The sequence below is a fragment of the Pristis pectinata genome, chromosome 13, assembly GCF_009764475.1.
Source record: "Pristis pectinata isolate sPriPec2 chromosome 13, sPriPec2.1.pri, whole genome shotgun sequence".
Lineage (NCBI taxonomy): Eukaryota > Metazoa > Chordata > Chondrichthyes > Rhinopristiformes > Pristidae > Pristis > Pristis pectinata.
In genome coordinates, this window is record NC_067417.1 from 43,694,817 (window position 1) to 43,713,052 (window position 18,236).

General features: G+C 43.6%; 1 protein-coding gene across 10 annotated transcripts in view; it reads left to right on the forward strand.

Annotated features, from left to right (window-relative positions):
• The window catches only part of kifc3 (kinesin family member C3), a 71,554-nt gene that overhangs the window by 18,736 nt on the left and 34,582 nt on the right, over positions 1 to 18,236 (forward strand). For 6 of the 10 annotated variants that reach the window (XM_052028054.1, XM_052028057.1, XM_052028055.1 and 3 more), the window contains 9 exons: positions 9,278 to 9,469; positions 11,561 to 11,734; positions 11,956 to 12,103; positions 12,840 to 12,970; positions 13,237 to 13,348; positions 13,545 to 13,726; positions 15,516 to 15,620; positions 16,515 to 16,645; positions 16,755 to 16,802. In XM_052028054.1, the coding sequence (XP_051884014.1) occupies positions 9,278 to 9,469; positions 11,561 to 11,734; positions 11,956 to 12,103; positions 12,840 to 12,970; positions 13,237 to 13,348; positions 13,545 to 13,726; positions 15,516 to 15,620; positions 16,515 to 16,645; positions 16,755 to 16,802 (1,223 nt within the window). Of the gene's footprint in view, positions 1 to 5,983; positions 6,151 to 6,848; positions 6,990 to 9,277; positions 9,470 to 11,560; positions 11,735 to 11,955; positions 12,104 to 12,839; positions 12,971 to 13,236; positions 13,349 to 13,544; positions 13,727 to 15,515; positions 15,621 to 16,514; positions 16,646 to 16,754; positions 16,803 to 18,236 lie in introns of all 10 variants that reach the window. The other 4 variants (XR_007957332.1, XR_007957333.1, XM_052028051.1 and 1 more) reach the window with 2 other exon arrangements.

Consider the following 18,236-nt stretch of genomic DNA (forward strand, 5'->3'; position numbering starts at 1 on the left):
AGAGGACAGGTACAGTTGTTAAAGAGCAGCACGTAGAGATAACTGAAGAGCAATAAAAGAGAGGAAAGTGAATGGGATTGAAAAGAGAAAATGATCAATAGCCCGGTGGGAACAAGCACCAGCTAGTGTAGACCACTTACTTTTTATGGTTATCCATCAATTTCAACACTCATACATCTCCAGGCCATAAAACTGGCCCCAGTTACAGAGCTTCCTGCACAAATTTCTTGTGCCTGTTTATTAAGGACTCTTCAAATTACAGCCAGACTTCCGGATACAGCAGGTGATTGGCATTTTATCGCAATTTCTGTTTTTAAAATTATTCTTGAAGCTTGTTCTTTATTTCCTTTACTAAAAAAGTAAAATGTTGTAAATGCTAGAAAACCTGAAATAAAAACAGACTGCTGGAAATACTCGGTTTGTCAGGCAGCATCTGTGGGGAGAGAAACAGAAGTTAATGTTTCACATTGATCTTTTATCAGAAATAGAAGATAAGAGGAAATGCGTTACAAGTTGCAGAGAGGAAGGAATAGGAGGAAGGAGATGAAGGGAACAGCTGTAAGGGTGTGGAAGATGGTGGAGATTAATTGATGAAAAGGATAACGGCTATAGGCAAAAGATGGTGGTGAGGAAGAAAATATAAATCTAGTGGAAGTAACAGCAATTGTTGAACTTGGTGCTTTGACCAAAAGAACATATGATTGAAGTTCTGTGCTTTCCTTGGAGCCCAGTTGTTCTCACTGATCTGATGGGTATTGGTACAATCTCAACTGCAGTTGAGAGTAAAGTGCTCTGGAATTTTCAGCCACTTCTATCTAAAAGGCAAACTTTGAGTTTCCCAATTTGACTGCTTCCCTTCCACTAATGATCTGAAATGAGACAAAGGTTGCAGCACAAGTGCAGTTGTGTGATTTATTACGTGGCCTGTAGAAAGGTCTTATTTAGACAAACAGCTCATCCTATTCCATGCTTCGTACTCTTATAACATTTTGTCTTCTCGTTTGTGTGCATGTGGCTTTGTGATTTCACCAGGCATTCTATAGTCTCATATTTCTTACAACGTGGAAGAAAACCATTCAGCCCATCATGTCTGTGATTGCTCACAGTACATCCCTATCAATTCTTCTCATGTGCCCATTGACTTTCTCCAATTGTCCTGCCACGGACCTGCATGGGATAATTTACAGCAGCCAATTGGTCTACCAGCATAGGGGAGGAAACTGGGGCACCCAGGAGAACCCACGTGATTATTATGCAAAGCTCTCAGCAAAGTTCTGGAGTTCTTCATCAAACCTGGGTTGCTGGAGCTTGAGTTTTTTTGAGGAGGTGGCAAAGATGATTAATGTTGGCACATTACAGGAAGGATGTGGAGGCTTTGGAGAGGGTGCAGAAGTTCACTAGGATTAGAGGGTATTAGCTATAAGGAGCGGATGGGCAACCTTGGAATGTTTCCTTTGGAGTGTCAGAGGCTGAAGAGCGATCAACTGGAAGTATATAAAATTATGAGTGGCATAGATAGGGTAGATGATTTTTTTTTCTCTGGGTGGAAATGTCAAATAATAGAGGGCATAGCTTTAAAGTGAAAGGGGGAAAGTTTAAAGGAGAGTTACAAGGCAAGTTTTTGCACAGAGGATGGTAGATACCTGGAACGGACTGCCAGGGGAAATGGTGGAAGCAGATATGATATCAGTGTTTAAGAAGCATTTAGACAGGTACATGAACAGGCAGGGAATGAAGGGATGGGATTAATTTAGATTGAAATTTTGGTTGGCACAATCAATGTGGGCTGAAGGGCCTGTTCCTGTGCTGTATTGTTCTGTGTTCCATCACATCTCCACAACCAACCATTTGTCATACAGTAAGTACCATCATGCCACCTTGTCCACAATTCACTCATCTCCTGATGTGTGCTGTAATGTTCTTTGGTGCTGGAGTCCCAATGAATTCACCATCATCAGTCAAACAGGGAAACATATGGGAAGGAGGGCTGAATGGGCTTGGAACTGTCCCATTACAGGATTGTTGAACTCAGTTAGATCCATTGGTGTCATTTTTGTTGAGTAGTTGTCACTGCCCTTGCATTGCTTGATCCCAGTCTACTGTTGCTGACAGATAATAAACTTGGGAATTTTAAGCAATTAAGGTATTTTTGGACTTGACACTTCTTCAGATCCCCAATTCAGAAAATATACGTTGCCTTGGACTTCCCCTGGACCTCATCACAAGCAGCAGCTTTGCTACTTTTCCAGGTTCCATTGCAACTCTTGCTGCTTTCTGTGCAAATGTTTGGAAGTTGTTTAAATAATTATTTGTCAATAGTACCAAGCTTTGTTGAATTAAGACGCGATTAGTTCTATGAATGCAATCTTAGTTATTCATTGTGCTAAAATTTAGGTTTTATTTGCAGTCAGAGATGTCCTCAAGGTTCTGGAGTGAGCATTAACTGTAGGGAGGAGTAAATGACACAAGAAAAGTTGACTTAAAGCTAAAGCACAGATAATAAAGTCTGAAACCATCTGGCAGTGAGTAAATGGATGACCATGTTATCCTGGATTTTGCTCTAAATTTAAGGGGGTTAGGACATTCTTGAAGTTGAAGGTAGATGAGAGACAACAGACAAATGTAGACTCATTTTCCAAGGTGATATGTAAACTGGTAAATACTTTCCTAAGAGGCAATAAGGGATTAAAATTATAAAATTCTGAATTGGCTTTGTAAACTGGAGTTCAGTTCTCCCTCTTTTAAAAAAAAATGTTACTAATCTGGAGTTGAATTGAAGGTGTATTATCTTTGATATTAAGAGAATTAAGAGATATGGGGTTATATTACAGGAAAGTGGTGCCTATGTAAAAGATCAACCACGAGCTGTTGAATGTCAGAGCAGGCACAAGGAAATGCTCCAATTTCCCCTGTTATGATTGCAAATCATTGAACAGACAGCCCAAAAGGCACTTTGTTTTTGGCCTTGACAACGCTTATTTACATACATTCTGTGTACTTTTGCTTTCTAAGGGGAGGTTACCAGCCAGATTTGGCACCAAGCCACGTTAGAAGTATTCAGACAGAAGACCAAAAGCTTGGTCAAAATTGTCTGTTTTTAAGCATTTTATAGTATTAGATTTAAAGAAATCTAGAGCTTTAGCCCTAGACAACTCAAGGTGCAGCACTGTGAGTGTGGAGTGGGTAGGCAGTGAAAATTGGAAGAATACAGAGTTCTTGAATAAATGTTGGAAGAGAATGCAGATGTTGGGAGGGTGAGACCATTGCAAGTGTTTGGATGTATCATGACAATTATAGTGCTAATTGGAGACTGCGGCTGGTGCATAGTAAGCATACAGGTGAATGAATAAGTTATGAGACCTGATGTGAGTTGGGAAACATGCAATGTTGGTCTGAAGCCATGTTCCACCCAGACATTGTGCTCATTTCTGAGAGTATTTGTTCTGGGACAGGAGCTGAGTTTAACATTTCTGCTTGGGTCTTGCTCAGCAAATGTCTTGAAGGTACAAAAAAAAATTGGATTTGTTGCAGCAACTGCAGATGAGGAGGCTTCAGATTGTAGCGGGTATAAATGGCTGCACTGGGAGCCTCTGTGAGGAGTGATGCATGGGCAAGAATATAGGTGGGCCAGTTACCTTGCAGTTATTCCTGACCACATCATTGCATCATCCTGATCTTTACCCATGGAGTGCATTTGGCAAGAGGAATGCTGAGATTTAGGAAAAAAATTGCTGTGATTCTCAGTTGCATTGCAGCCAATGACATTGCTGAGGTGTATGTGTGGGAGAGGGAGAAAGGGTTGGGGGACGTTGGGGCTAGTGGATGTAATTTGAATGTCAGAAATATTATTGGGCGATTTTTGGCCACATATTGGCATAAAGTTCGTACATGTGGTTAAAGTAGAAAACTTTTTAGGATCCATCCTGAACTGCCCAATTCACTGTTTCTAGACCATTGAAGAAACATTGCATGATTTAGTTCTGGGAAATAAGATAAGATCATGTACATTGAAACACACAGTGAAATACATCTTTTGCATAGTGAATTTTTAGGGGATAGTGGAACAAATAACTGGAAGAACTGTCAGGATTGTAATATAACTTCAAGTTAGACTAGAAACCCTTAGGCTTAAGTGGGAATGATGGACTGGGGGTGGGGATGGTGGGGGTGGGCAAATATTGATGAAGGTGAGAAGGGCTCTGATACCATTAACTACTCAGCAAGCAGATCAAGAGAACAACAGAGGACATGTTGCTTTATGTCAGGGATGGTGCGCTTGGTAATCGTTTTCAGATGAGGCAAAATATCAAAGGATTGAGTTCATTAAATAGAGATTATAAGGTAAATTGAAATTTTAAAAGGAAGCACAAGCTTAGCAATATAAATGTAATCAAGTGGCATGGGCAAAATATAGTTTGGAAGGTTAAATGCGCTAAAAGATAATTTGAAAAAGGTTTAATAAATTATAAGAAGTATTTTAAATTATATTTTTTTAAAAAGTAGAAAAAAATGTGGGACCAATTGTGCTTTGACAAACTGAACTTATTGTTTACTTTCTGAAGAAGGGAATGGTTTAGAAGATGGGCTGCTCTCGAGGTCGGTGGGGTGGAGGGGGTGGGGAGACGCGGGTGTTGGTGATGGTAGATTATGAAGAGATTCATTAAGGTGCTTTGATCAGGGAAATCTTGCAGTGCTAGTAGGAAGTTGGTGAAAGTTTTGAAAAAAATATTTAAAGTAAATAAGTCATTTTGTTTGGCAAAGACTGAAATTGATGCACTTGTAGTGCTGCATCCACTTGTGTTTTCCAACCCAACCTCTTCCCATGATGTGGGAGAAAGGAACATCTTAGTTTGCTGACAACACAAAATGGGTGATTCAGCAATGCGTGGGAAGTTCTGTAAAAGATGGTAAGAAAATAATTTAATGTGTAAGATTATTTAATGTGGATTAAGTGTGAGGTAATAGCATTTGGCATGAATATCAACAAGGAAGGGTGTGGATACCCAGAGAGCCCCAAGGGCTTTGAAGACATTAATCCCTGCAAGTACAAATACTGACAGAACGTAATGGTTTTCCAGGCTTGTATTCACCTTGCATATCTGCTTTGGGTTTCTGGCACTCAACTACTTTGCCGGTGGCCCCTCATGTTTTTGGATTTTTAGTTGGCAGCAATTGGTCTTTAGATTGGGATTTCATTTGGGATGGGGTTCCAGTTTAATTGGAAGGACTTTTTAAGGACATTTGTATGGAGGTCCATCTACGCACCCACTGATATTCTCAATGCAGTGAGGAGTTAGTAGGCACTCGAATGCAGTCTGTTTGGTTGGAATTATAAGTAGTTGCAAACCTGATGAGTGATGGAACCATTCTGTGATCTGGGAGTGGAAAATATCTGTTCACAATTTAGTGCATTAACTTATCTTGCACATTAAAATTTTTCCATGCCATCTTTTACAGTCCTTCCCACAACTTGCCTAATCATCTATTTTGTGTTATTAGCAAACAGAGGTGTCCCCTACTCCTGAATCTTGGGAAGGGTTTGGTTGGGGTAAAGAAAGGTGGATGCAGCACTGGAATAGTCTTCTACAATCAAACAATACTCATTTACTTGTATTTATTTCACACCCATTCACCAGTTCTTCAGTTTTATTGCCACACTCAACGTGAGCAGTTCTGTTCTCTCACTTCTGAGTTCTGAGGAAGGGTTCAAACCCAAAATGTTGAAATTTGTTGTCTGCAGATGTGACAGGTGCTGTGTTTTCTGATTTCTGTTCCAGATTTTACAGCAATTGTCTTTTTACTGTTTCTTCTGTGTGCAATGGCTGTATGCACATTAAATTTATCCACGGGTGTCTCAAAGTCACCTTCTGCAGGGTTCTCAAACTTAAGGGTGTTCTTGGAAATCCAAGTCCACATTTAGTCAGAACATTTGGACTTGACTGCGTCACTCCAAAAAAAAAACCTGCCACCTGTCTCTCCCCAGGTTGGGGGACTCCCAGCTTTTCTACTCCAGCAGAGGAATCCCTTCGAGTCACCCAAAATCTCATCAAGATGATCAGCTGTCTGCAGGAGGACAAAGTGAGGCTGCAGGAGGAACTGAATACAACTGAGTCAAAACAGCAGGGGCTGGGCAGCACTCCACAATCTCAGGTATTCTGGCATTGCATGCAAGTGTTGAAAGGACTTCAGTTCTTTTATGGGTGAAAACGTACATGCATGCCCAGGTTTTGTTACTCATCCCCAATTGCCTATGAGTGTTGTTGAGGCATTTCCTTGGACCTTTGCAGTCCTTCTGAGGAAAGTACTCCCAAGATGCTCTCGGGTAGACAGTTCCTGGAAAGAATGGTGATACGTTTGCAAGTCTCATCAGGCCTGGTCAAGCAGGACCATTAATCTGCTACACCTGCCTTATTGTCCCTGCTACCAAGATAGTCGGATGTGGGCTTTCACCCAGTGCTCGCACTTCTGATGGATGGGCTTTCAGCTTTGTAGAGCACTCCCATTGCACCACATCTGTCTTGGAGTGTCTTGGTACCAGGCAATGGTGCTGGGAGGTCAGGTGCCTCTGCTCGCTGCCTTGAGTCCCAGCCCCAGTAGTCCTTGCTGATTCGTTTGTCCACCTTCTTTCCTCTTGGATGAAAGCACGAGATGGTTGCATGTCTGATCCCTGGGCTCATCTCAGCAGTGCAGGGGAGTGGAGGTGAAGCAGCCTCACTAAGTTGCAGGAACTGAAGAAATTGCTCCAAGTTGGCAGGAATCACTCCCCAGATGGAGAGAGACACTTGAATCTTATGCTGTTCCAGTGCTTATAGTAACTGTGACCCACTGTCCCTGTCTCTCTTTGACAGGGCACAACTGACCTGGAGAAACACTTAGAAATCCTGGTCCTGGAGAATGATCGACTGAAGCAAGAACTAAATGGCAGCCAGCTCCGGTTCCAGCAGTTCCGGGCCTCCCTCCCCACCTGCACCGACTGTGAGCACAGCAAGGTAAGAGAGAACCTGGATCACTGCAGCAGGGGACATCACACAGCACTTCACAGCCGATTTACTTTGGAGCATGAGGACATGGGGATAGCAGGGACGTGGCAGGAAGTTTGCGCGCACACACGTCCCAGAAACGTGTGATATCAACCAGAAACCTGTCAGCTTTAGTGATGTTGGTTAAGGGAGAACTGTTGGCCAGGACACTGGGGTGGGAACTCCAGATCTTCCTTAAAACTTTATTTACACAGCACGGTAACAGGCCTTTCTGGACCAACAAGCCCCCGCCGCTCAATTACACCCACGTTAACCTACTAACCTGTATGTCTTTGGAATATGGGAGGAAACCGGAGCACCTGGAGAAAACCCACGTGATCACAGGGAGAACGTACAAACTCCTCACAGACAGCGGCGGGAATTGAACCCCGATTGCTGGCTCTGTAATAGCATTACGCTACAGTTCCTCCCATTGGTGCTGCGAAATGATTGGCATCTAGCTGAGAGAGAAGGTGGGACCAGGGTGCAGTATCTCAGCTGAAAGCCAACACCCCTGATAAAACACTGCACTCCTTCAGTACTGCGCAGGTGATCAGTGCCTGGAATGGGGCTTGAGCTCATAACTACAGGACTTGGGATGCAAGTGCCATCACTGAGCCACAGCTAATTCATTGGAGGTCATGGCAAGTGCTGGCTTTCTCTTTGCTGAGCTCTTTGGGTTTGTCTTGGAGTCTTTCTGGTGCAGAAACTATGTTTCTAGTAGGTCTATTAAGTGAAGTACTGAAATCTGCTGTACCCAACAGGGTTGTTTTGTTTCAATTCATCCTTGGCGTCCAAGCATTGCTGGCAAACCCAGCATTTATTGGTGCTCAGGAGTTGCCCTTGAGGTGAGGGTGGTGAGCCATCTGTTGTTATGATGCAGGGTCTTCCATTGTGCTGTTAGGGTGTGGTCAGGAAAATGAAGAAATACCTCCCATGCTGAGGGATCCTTCTAATTGTTTCAGCATGAAACTGTGCCTCTCCCAGCACCTGCTCAGAGTCTGGAGGAACAAATTGGCTTTGTCCTGGGAGGACGAGGCAGGAGAGCTGGAGCGAGGCTCTGGTGGTGTTGCTGGTGGGACTCTGGCTTGACACACAGTCTCGGCCTGAGATAGGTGCCAGAACTGAGAACAGGAGTTCCACCTTCCCCCACCCTCTCCTCTCACCCGGATTCCTTTAGTGGCCTTGACTTACTGCAAATCTACGGCCCTCGGAGGTAGATAATTTCAAAGATGTATAACAAATTTCTCTTCACTAGTACCAAATAGCTTGCTGCCTCACGTGGCCTCTCGCCGAGGTCAAGGGCAACGTTCTCTTATCGTCTACTCTTACTAAACCTTCTAGAAAATCTCCCTAATTGGAGGAAGAAAGGCGCAGTGCTCGGGATTGAAGTGACTTTTTGAAGCTTACTTAATCTAGATATGTGACAATTAGGTAAATATTACCCCACAAAAGGAGAGGTAAAGATCTGGGACGTCAGGGACGGAGAATAGTAAAACATTAAACCAAGACCTGGCACTGCACCCAGGTAAAATATGACAAGCATTCTCCCACACTTAGTCCTTCCAATGAGTCAAGCTGTTGTTACTGACACTCTCTTCCTGGTTCTTGGCAACTGTTGGGACCATTGTGCGCACTGGCTGAAATTTTAAACAGATGGTAAAGATTCACAAGGATGTTGCCAGGACTGGAGGTCTTCAGTTATAAGGATAGGCTGGGACCTTTTTTCCCTGGAGCGTAGAGGCTGAGGGGTGACCTTCTAGAGGTATATAAATTCATGAGGGGCATGGATAAGGTGGATGCCCACCGTCGTCTTCCCATTGTAGGGAAGTCTAAAACTAGACGGCATTGGTTTAAGGTGAGGGGAAAGATTTAAACGGGACCTGAGGGGAAATGTTTTCACACAGAGGATGATGGGTATGTGGAACGAGTTGCCAGAGGATGTTGCAGAGGAGGGGACAACTACAATGTTTAAAAGGCATTTAGACAGGTACATGGATAGAAAAGATTTAGAGGGATATGGGCCAAATGCAGGCAAAGGGGACTAACTCGGATAGGCATCCTGGTTGGGTCATGGATGAGTTGGGCCAAAGGGCCTGTTTCCATGCTCTATGACTCAAAAGCAGAAGGTGCTCCATTTCCATTAGAACCTGAGGAGAGAAGAAAGCCAACCTACACATCAGAGCTATTTGTCAGGTTCGCAACTTTGCTGTGCTGCTGGATGTTAAGCAGATCTTGTATTCTCATCCCTGTCGTAGGAAAATTCTCGGTTACGGGAACAAATGACTGTCTTGCAGTTGGAGCTGGAGGAAAAGACCCGTCAGCTGTCAGAGCTGGAACAGCACCTCAAAGATGTCCTTCAGGACAGAGCTGAGAGGGAAGAGAGGCTAAATAAGCGCATCAGGGACTGCCATCTAGCCCTGGCCAAGCAGTCCACACCAGGAGTAAAGGTAAAAGCGATTGCCCTTCCAACCAATATGTTAGTGACGCAGAGCCCTTGGGTTGACGGGCTTGCTTCATGCTACTGGATGTGTATTGGGGCAGGTTGGATATTGTTAGACCCAAATTATAAGACAAAAAAAAACATGCACCAAAATCTTAAGCTGAACTGTTGAATGCTGTTGTGCTCAGGTGGGTGAGGGGGATTTGTGTGTTCAGGAATGAGTGGATGTGGGTAGTGGATGATGAAATGGATCAAAAAATCCAACTGCCTCCCATGTTTGTGTTTACCTTTCTCTGTACCCTTGTTGTGGTTCTTATTTGTGCTTTGCATCGGGTTTTGAACATTGGAACATAAGAACATTGAAAATGGGAGCAGGAGAAAGTCCACTTGGCCCCTCAAGTCTGTCCTGCCATTCAGTATGATCATGGCTAATCTGCCCCAGGCCTTGTTCCAGACATTCACCGTCCTCTGTGAGAAGAAGGTCCTACATACTTCAATTTTAAATGACCATCCCATAATCATGTCACCATGTCCCCTCATCTGAGATTCTCCGCCATCTTGACATCTACCCTCCTGCCTCCTCAGGATCTTCTGCGTTTCAATAAGAAAACCACTCATTCTTCTTAACTCTAAAGAATACAGATCTTTGTGATCCCTTTCTTTTTCCTTTGCTTAAGTTTTGCAGGAAGTGAACATGTAAGAGACGATCTGCATTTGCATATCAGGTTTCATAATCTTGTTTCTCTAAACAGCATTTTGTTCCTTTGAAGTACAATCACTGTATAAAATGCAGTAGCTGTATTTGTGTGCAGAAAGATCCCATAAGCAGCAATGAGAAAGTGACCAAATAATCTATTCAGTGATGCTGGTTGAACAGAACTTGGCTCATGCACAAGAAACAACTTCCTTGCTCTCCCATTTTTTTTGTGTTGAATTAAGGATGGCCTTGGTTTAATGCAATGTGCTCAGTGAGGAACCAGCAGAGCAAGACCCTCTTCCCCCACATCGTTACCCCTTAACAGTTAGTAATGAAGTATGTATGTGTGCATGCAATACGTGCATATTTAACGTGCTGTCGGAAAGTGGTCAAATTAAAGTTGCTGGTTAAACCATGTTTGACCAGAAAAGAGCTGCTGGAGGGTCAGGCAACATCTGCAGAAGGAAATGGACATTCGACGTTTTAGGTCGAGACCCTTCAACCAGACTTGAAGGATGGCTCCTCCCTTAACTTTATTCTGAAATACGATTCTGGATTCTGCTCACCTTCAGAGTGGAGTTTGAACTGGCAACCTTTTGATTCTCACCGTGAGTCATGGCCAATGCCTATGGCCCTGAGTTTTCCACCAACTTTGTGGACACCAAGGTTCTCCTCCCCCCATCTCCTTTCCCCCCCCCCCCCCCCCCCCCCATTTGCAAGGTTTTGTCAGTAAGTTTGTCTCAATTGGCCTTTCGATGAGGAATGTGGGGAACCAGAAGACGATGTCCAAACTTATTGAGGCATGTGAGGTAACCAATTGACAGAATAATACTTCCTTTTAATCTCAGAATAAACCCTGTGGCCATGAGGTGTTAATGCTTTTAACTGCATCTCTCCTGGAGATGTTGCCTCAGTCAATTACCCTCTTGCCTTGTCTTTGTTGCCTCTCCTTCCCCTTCCCCTCCCCAACCTCATTGTTTAATTTTTTGAAAACTGTTGTTGTTTCTTCAACAGGGGTATTGGTATTTTGGCTGTAATCTAATCAGTGTACTCCAGCCAAGCTCTGACTAAATTAAGGATAGATTTTCATAAGAAAATACCTTTTCCATATTCTTCCGTTTCTCTGTCAACTCTTATTAATCTCAAGATTTTTCTCTTTCTGTCAAGCAAGAAGGTTATACTACTTTAGGTCTTCATAATTTCAACAATGTGTGAGATTTATTTGTGGCTGATGTCTCTCGGCTCTCATCAGACTGCAATAATTCTTTGTACTCTTGGACATTGATATGTGGTTTCTGAGTGAGTGGCTGGGGTGGAGAGAGACACAATTGTTTTGGAACTGCTACTGATTCTGGGTTTGGTGAATGCATTTAATTAACATTGTTGTTAAATCACGCATAGTATATGACCAAAAAAATGGAAGTTGAATCATCGAGGATGAAGCAGGATTTAGAAGAAGCCCAGTCCAGGAATCATTATCTTCAGGAACAGATTGGTATCCAGAGACAACTGCTGACAGAGCAGGAACAACAGCTTCAAGACTCTTGGCGAGCGTCAGCTCAGCTTCAAGCTCAGGCAAGTCCAGGGACTCCTCTCTAATGTTAATAGAATTCCAGGAGTTGTTCATCTCCATTTGCAGCCAAAAATGTCCAATGTTACATTGTTAACGTTTACTCCATTGGAAAGATTAATGTAGTTACATTATTATCTATTAACTTGGAAACCACTTGTGATTTATAATGTCTGAGAGGTTCCAGGCCAACTCGGCTGGCAATAACACTTACTCCAAACTGCAGATCATGATGTACGAGGCAGAGCTCGAGCAAGCACAAGGGGAGATGCTCACAGCACTTCAGAAAATGGAAGATGAGAAGAACCAAGCCATTGAAGAGGTCTTCCAGCATGCCCGCTCTGAAATGAAGATCGTGCATGATAATCTGAATGGTAGGTGATGCAGAAAAAGCAATAAACATCCTTGGCGTGGAGAACTTGCATTTAATGGGATCTTCGAGTAATGTGCAGGTGGTCAAAGTTGAGTTTATTATCAAATGCACAAGTACACATATGCACAGGGGCAATGAAAACTTACTTGCAGCAGCATCACAAACACGTGGCATCAGATACGCAGCATTCACAAGAAAAACAAATTAAACATCAATTATACACAATTTTTTCAAGAAAGTGCAATTAGAACAGAAGAACTAATTTATTTTAGTGCAAATTGATCAAAGTGGTCATAGTGTTGCTAAACTGTAGTGATTAGGCTTGTGCCGGTTAGTTCAAGAACTGAATGGTTGAAGGGAAGTAGCCGTTCCTGAACCTGGTGGCGTGGGACTTCTGGCTTCTGTACCTCCTGCCCGATGGTAACTGTGAAAAGGTGGCATGGCCCGGATAGTGGGGATCTTTGATGATGGATGTTGCCTTCTTGAGACAGCGAGTGAATGAGAATGAGGCAGAGGGAATGAGAATGAGGCACTTTAACTCAATGTTTGCTTCCTTGTGGCAATTTGAGACAAACTGGGCGAACCCTGTGGTTGAGCGTGAGCAGGGTGAACTTGCAGCACGAGGGAGGCACTGAGTTGAAGCCTATTGCGAGGACAGGCTAGCACCACGTGCAGCACTTTGCTCTGGGAAGCGAAGGGCCTCGCCACCGTGCTGACCTCGGATCCTCTTCCTGCAGGTGTTCGAATGAACCTCCTCTCCATCCAACCAGCCCTAAAGACACTGACTAGTGATTACAACTGTCTGAAGAATCACGTACGGGATTTTCCCTGTCTCCTGCAGGATGCTGTCAGCCAAACAAAGAAAGAGGTGAGTTGAAAAATGTTGCAAAGGTGTGTGGAGTATGTAACTAGAGCCCCCACAGTGCAAGGACATAGGAAGCTGAATCAGCAGTCTGTGCAGGTGACATGGCAACTGACCATCTTTATGCTGTGCCTGTGGCAGTGAGGACATTTTGGCGGATCGACCATACAGGGCAAAGGACTGGTTCTTGACATGGGAGCTACATTTCTTACAACAGTGAATTCGTCAATTGGCTCTTGGATGCTTCAGGACATGTACATCCTTCTTTCTAGATTTACCAGGCGGTGGAGGAAGCGAAGGAGATAAACCAGGATCTTCTACGCAAGTACAAGCGGGAGATGCAGCTCCGCAAGAAGTGCCACAATGAGCTGGTGCGGCTTCGAGGTGAGCTGGGACCATGTGTGTGCTGAGCTTTGAACGCTCACAGCAGAGAGGAGCTCTTGGACCAAAATTAGCCACATAATATCTGCTCTGGGGGTAGATGGTCATCATCCAGTGATTTAATGGATGCAGAGAAAATTAAAAAAAATAAGAAATTGCCTTAGCTTTCACTGACACTTCTTTTGTATCATTTCTTCAGGAAATATTCGTGTCTTGTGCAGAGTTCGACCTATAACCAGGGAGGACGGTGCGGGGCCTGACAACAGGAATGTCGTTTCCTTCGATCAAGATGATGATGCAGTCTTGTACGTCTCGCATCGTGGAAAAACCTCCATGTTTGAGCTGGATAAGGTTTTTCAGCCGTACGCATTACAGGCAGATGTAAGTGGACTTGGTGTGAGAACTGGTGTATGATCTAACTCATCATTGGGATGTGTGCAAGTCCATAAGCACTGGTTGGATGAAGATCAGAAGCTGGTGTATGGGGAGTCGTAGACCAGGAGTGACCAAGGTCCATTCAGTTTGCTTTCTACCCCACTATTATTCACGAGATAAGAATGCTATAATGAAGTTGTTGACAATCATATCGGTTAATATCTCGCATTTATTCCTGCTCCTCCTCCTCCTCAACAACAAGCTAAGAGTGGGGATTGCAGAGTGTTCTCTTCCACGTGACATGAAGCAGTTCGTGCCCCCATGCAACAAGACCAGACCAATGTGCAGGCGCAGACTGATAAGTGGCGAGCATCAAGGAAGAGTCTAACCCTCTCCTTTGATTAGCATCACCACTGAATCCTCCTCCATTAACAACTTGATCAGCGGGGAGAGGGTGGGGGGAGAAGATGCTCACCATTAATCAGGAACTTAACTACGCCAACTATATAAATGCCATGACTACTCTCACAATACATTAGGTTCTTTAGTTAAGATCTGTCAACGTGTGAAATCATCTGCATCTCTATCATATTAGAATTAAGGGCATGTTTTATAGTGTACTGCATACCTTAACTTTGTTTCCATTCCTGTACTACTCTGGGCCTCTTCTGGTTTCTTATCACCTCCTCCTGGGACAATAGTTGGAGTTTCTCAAAGATTTGTGGATTTGTTTGGTTTATTTAATCAGTTTTATCTCTGTGTGAGATCACAGTCTGAGCTCATTATCAGTATACTTCCTCCACTGGCCTGCACTTTCTGAGCAGTGTCCCATTCTTGCTAGCTGGCCATTTATCTCTCACTTATGTATGGGATCTTGCAAAATAGCTACTGTTTATTTACATAATAGTGATTGAAGTTCAAAGTAATTCACAATTTGAAAGCCATCTGATATTTCAGCTGGGTGCACCAAAAAATAATTGTTTCCCCCAAGTGCTGCTGACCTCTCATGGATAGTTCTTGAATCAGCTGACCCTTTTGTTTGGCCTTTCCTATGATTTTATGTAGTTCTGGCTCATTCTGTGTCTCAACAAGCTGATGTCTAACTCCACAAAAACTGAATGAGGTTCCTCTCTTGTAGGTCGTGTGTAGTATTGGTCTCCTTAGTGAAGGAAGGATGTAAATGTATTGGAAGCAGTTCAGAGATGGTTTACTAAACTTGATACCTAGAATGGGTGGGCTGTGTTATGAGGAAAGGTTGGATAGATTAGGCTTGTATCCATTGGAGTTTAGAGTGAGATAAGACTTGACTGAAACATAAGATCTTGACAGGGTGGATGTGGGAAGGATATTTCATCTTGTGAGAGAAGCTAGAATTGGGAGTCATAATTTAAAAGTAAGTGGTTACCCATTTAAATCAGAGATGAAGCAGTTGTTTTCTGAGGATGATGAATCTTTGTGATTTCCTTCCTCAAAGGGCAGTGAAAGCAGAGTCTTTAAATGTTCTTAGGGCAGAGATGGATGGATTTTTGATCAGCAAGGGGTGAAGGGTTACTGTGGGTAGATGGGAATGTAGACTCGGATACAGTCAGATCATCCGTGGCCTGTATTCCTCCTCATCTGTGTGTTCGTAACCCCACAAATGTAGGTCCAAGTGTCCCAGGCAGGGGAAAGAGGGGATAAAACCAAACTGGCAACTGAGCTTTCCTACACAGATGATGATCACCAAACATCAGAAGGTTTGTGTCTTGACATCAGCATCAATTTCTGAAATAACTTATCCTGTTATTTGCCCCAGATATTCCGGGAGGTTCAAGCTCTCATCACGTCCTGCATTGATGGGTACAATGTCTGTATATTTGCCTATGGACAAACTGGCTCTGGGAAGACCTACACAATGGAGGTAGGGATCTTAATGGTGCATTTTTTAAATCAGGATTAATTGCCCTCATAGTGTCGCCAAGTTCATATTTTTAGATGCTTTGCGGGGAAAGCAATTTATTGGATGCCAGCAACAAGTACCGCGACTGGCCACGTGAACCACCTCGGTCTCAAGTTCACGTTAACTCTGAAATAGCGTTAACTAATTTGTGCAGGAAGGACAAGAAGGAAAAAGATCTCAGTTATCCGTTAACCTGGCTTAACAAAACTGGCTCCCCAGTAAAATGCAGGAATCATCTCACCAGCATGGGAGTTAACGGTTAATGAGAATCAAAAAAAAACTGCAGATGCTGGAAATCCTAAAACAAAACCAGGATATGATGGAAATACTTGGGTCAGGTCACATCTGTGGGAACAGAAATGAAGTCAATGTTTTGGATTGAAGACCCTTTGTCAGAAATAGGAAGGAGAGAAAAGAAAGTTAAGCTGCAGGATGTCTCCAGTAGGGCAAAACCAGGGTGCCCATGGTCTGTTGTACAGAAAGGTAGAAAGATGAGAAGTGTTAATGTTAGAGTCCAGAGACCCCTTCCTCATTAGACCTATTTCTACTGATGGGTCTCTGACCCGAAACTTCAACTCTCTCCCTTCACAGATGCTACCTGACCCACTGGGGGTTTCCAGCATTTTCTGCTTTTGTTTCAGATTTCCAGCATCTGCAGTGACTTGATTTTTCAATGGTCTCCGCATTTCGTGATAATGTACAAAAACCAGATTTGCGTTTTGAACCAGTGGTTGATTTCTTTCTGTAGTTCCTCCCTCTTTACTTTTTTGCCATTAAATTCCCCTCAGTGTCTGGAGAGCTGTTTATTTTTCTCAGCCAAGACGTAACATTGGCATGATATCCCTATTTCCCTAGGGCTTGCCGGAAGACCCTGGGATAAACCAGCGCGCTCTCCAGCACCTATTTGGTGAAGTGGCAGAGCGCTCAACAGACTGGGACCTCACCATCACTGTCAGCATGGCTGAGATCTACAACGAAACCCTCAGGTAGGAGGCGATGGGCGAGCAACGGAGGACTGCGCTCCACATGATAGCGTGTTAACTGATGGGGATTATATGTGGATGTGGTTGCTAATAGTATTTTCTCTTTTTATAGAGACCTGCTGGGGTCTGACCCCCAGAAGACTGAGGATCTAACTATGAGGTTACTAATACTTGCACTCTGATGGGAGCTGCATGATTGGTGATTGGTGCAATGCTTTGGCATGGCTGTAGAGCTGACTTTCGTTTTCATACTTTTTTAAAAAAAAGTATTCTGTGGCCTACTTAATTCAGAATTTCCCAGTGGTTTGTGCATCAGCCTTTGCTTTTCTTGGGAGATTGACTATAACTTCTGCCTCCCTCACACTATTTAGATACATGCTGTTGCTGGAAGCCTATTTGACAGGATTTTGGGCTCACTGTGTTCTCCATCTGTCCTGGTCACATCTCCTCCTCCTCCTCCTCCTCCCCCTCCTCCCCATGTAAAAGATTTGATGCAGAAGAGGTCACAAGTGATGCGTCACGATCACTAGTGATTCTGATGCTGAATCTTTCTGGCATGCCATTGGATCCAGTCTGACCAACACTGTTGGGAGCCTGGCAGAGAGATTCTCCTCTGTTCCCCTTTCCCCTCCCTGCGGGAGGTTGGACGACGTTTTTGTGGGATGTAAGAAAATTGGTGTGAGAGATTCATTCACCAGGGGAAGTCCAGTGTGATGCATGCACACACCCACTTTCCAGTAGGTAACAACAGTATAAATGGAAGGGTGGAATATTTTTTAACTAGTGAGAGTTTCTATTTAAAACAAACTATGCTCAGAGGGACCTGAGTGTCCTTCTGCACAGTTCACTGAAAGTTAACATGCAGGTACAGCAACAATTAGAAAGATAAATGGTATGTTGGCCTCTATTGTAAGAGGGTTTGAGTACTAGAACGGGTACATATTGCACCCGGAATACAGTGTACAGGTCTGGTCTCCTTACCCAAGGAAGGATTTAATTCCTACAGATGGACTATAGCTAAAGCTCACAGGACTGGTTCCTGGGATGGCAGGGTTGCCATATGAGGAGAGATTAAGTGGATTGGATCTTTACTCTTGATTTTACAAGTATTTGAGGTGATCGCCTTGAAACATACAAACTTTTATTCATACTTGACAAGGAAGTTTCAGGGATGATGTTTTCCCTGGTTGGGGTGTCCGGAACCAGCTCTCAAAATACATGGTTGATTATTCAGGACAAAGACAGGAAGAAATTGTGACTATTTCTTCAGAGGATAGTGATTTTTTTGTAATTCTCCACCCAAGGGAGCTGTGAAGACTCTGTAACCAAGTACATCCAGGATTAATAAATATTAAGGGTATCAAATGATGTGGCGTTAGCACGGGGAAGTGGCACTGAGTTAAAAGATTAGACGTGGTGGGGCGGAGAGAGTGCAAATGGCCTGCTCGTATATCTGTGATGAGCGGAGTGTCTCATCTCCATGTTTCCAAGTCCTTGCCGTTAAGCCCCAGATAAACTTGAGGACAGCTGTAGCAGCCTAATACCATCAAGCTTGACACCTCTGAAAGAACAAGTCTAAAGCTGACAGGACTTT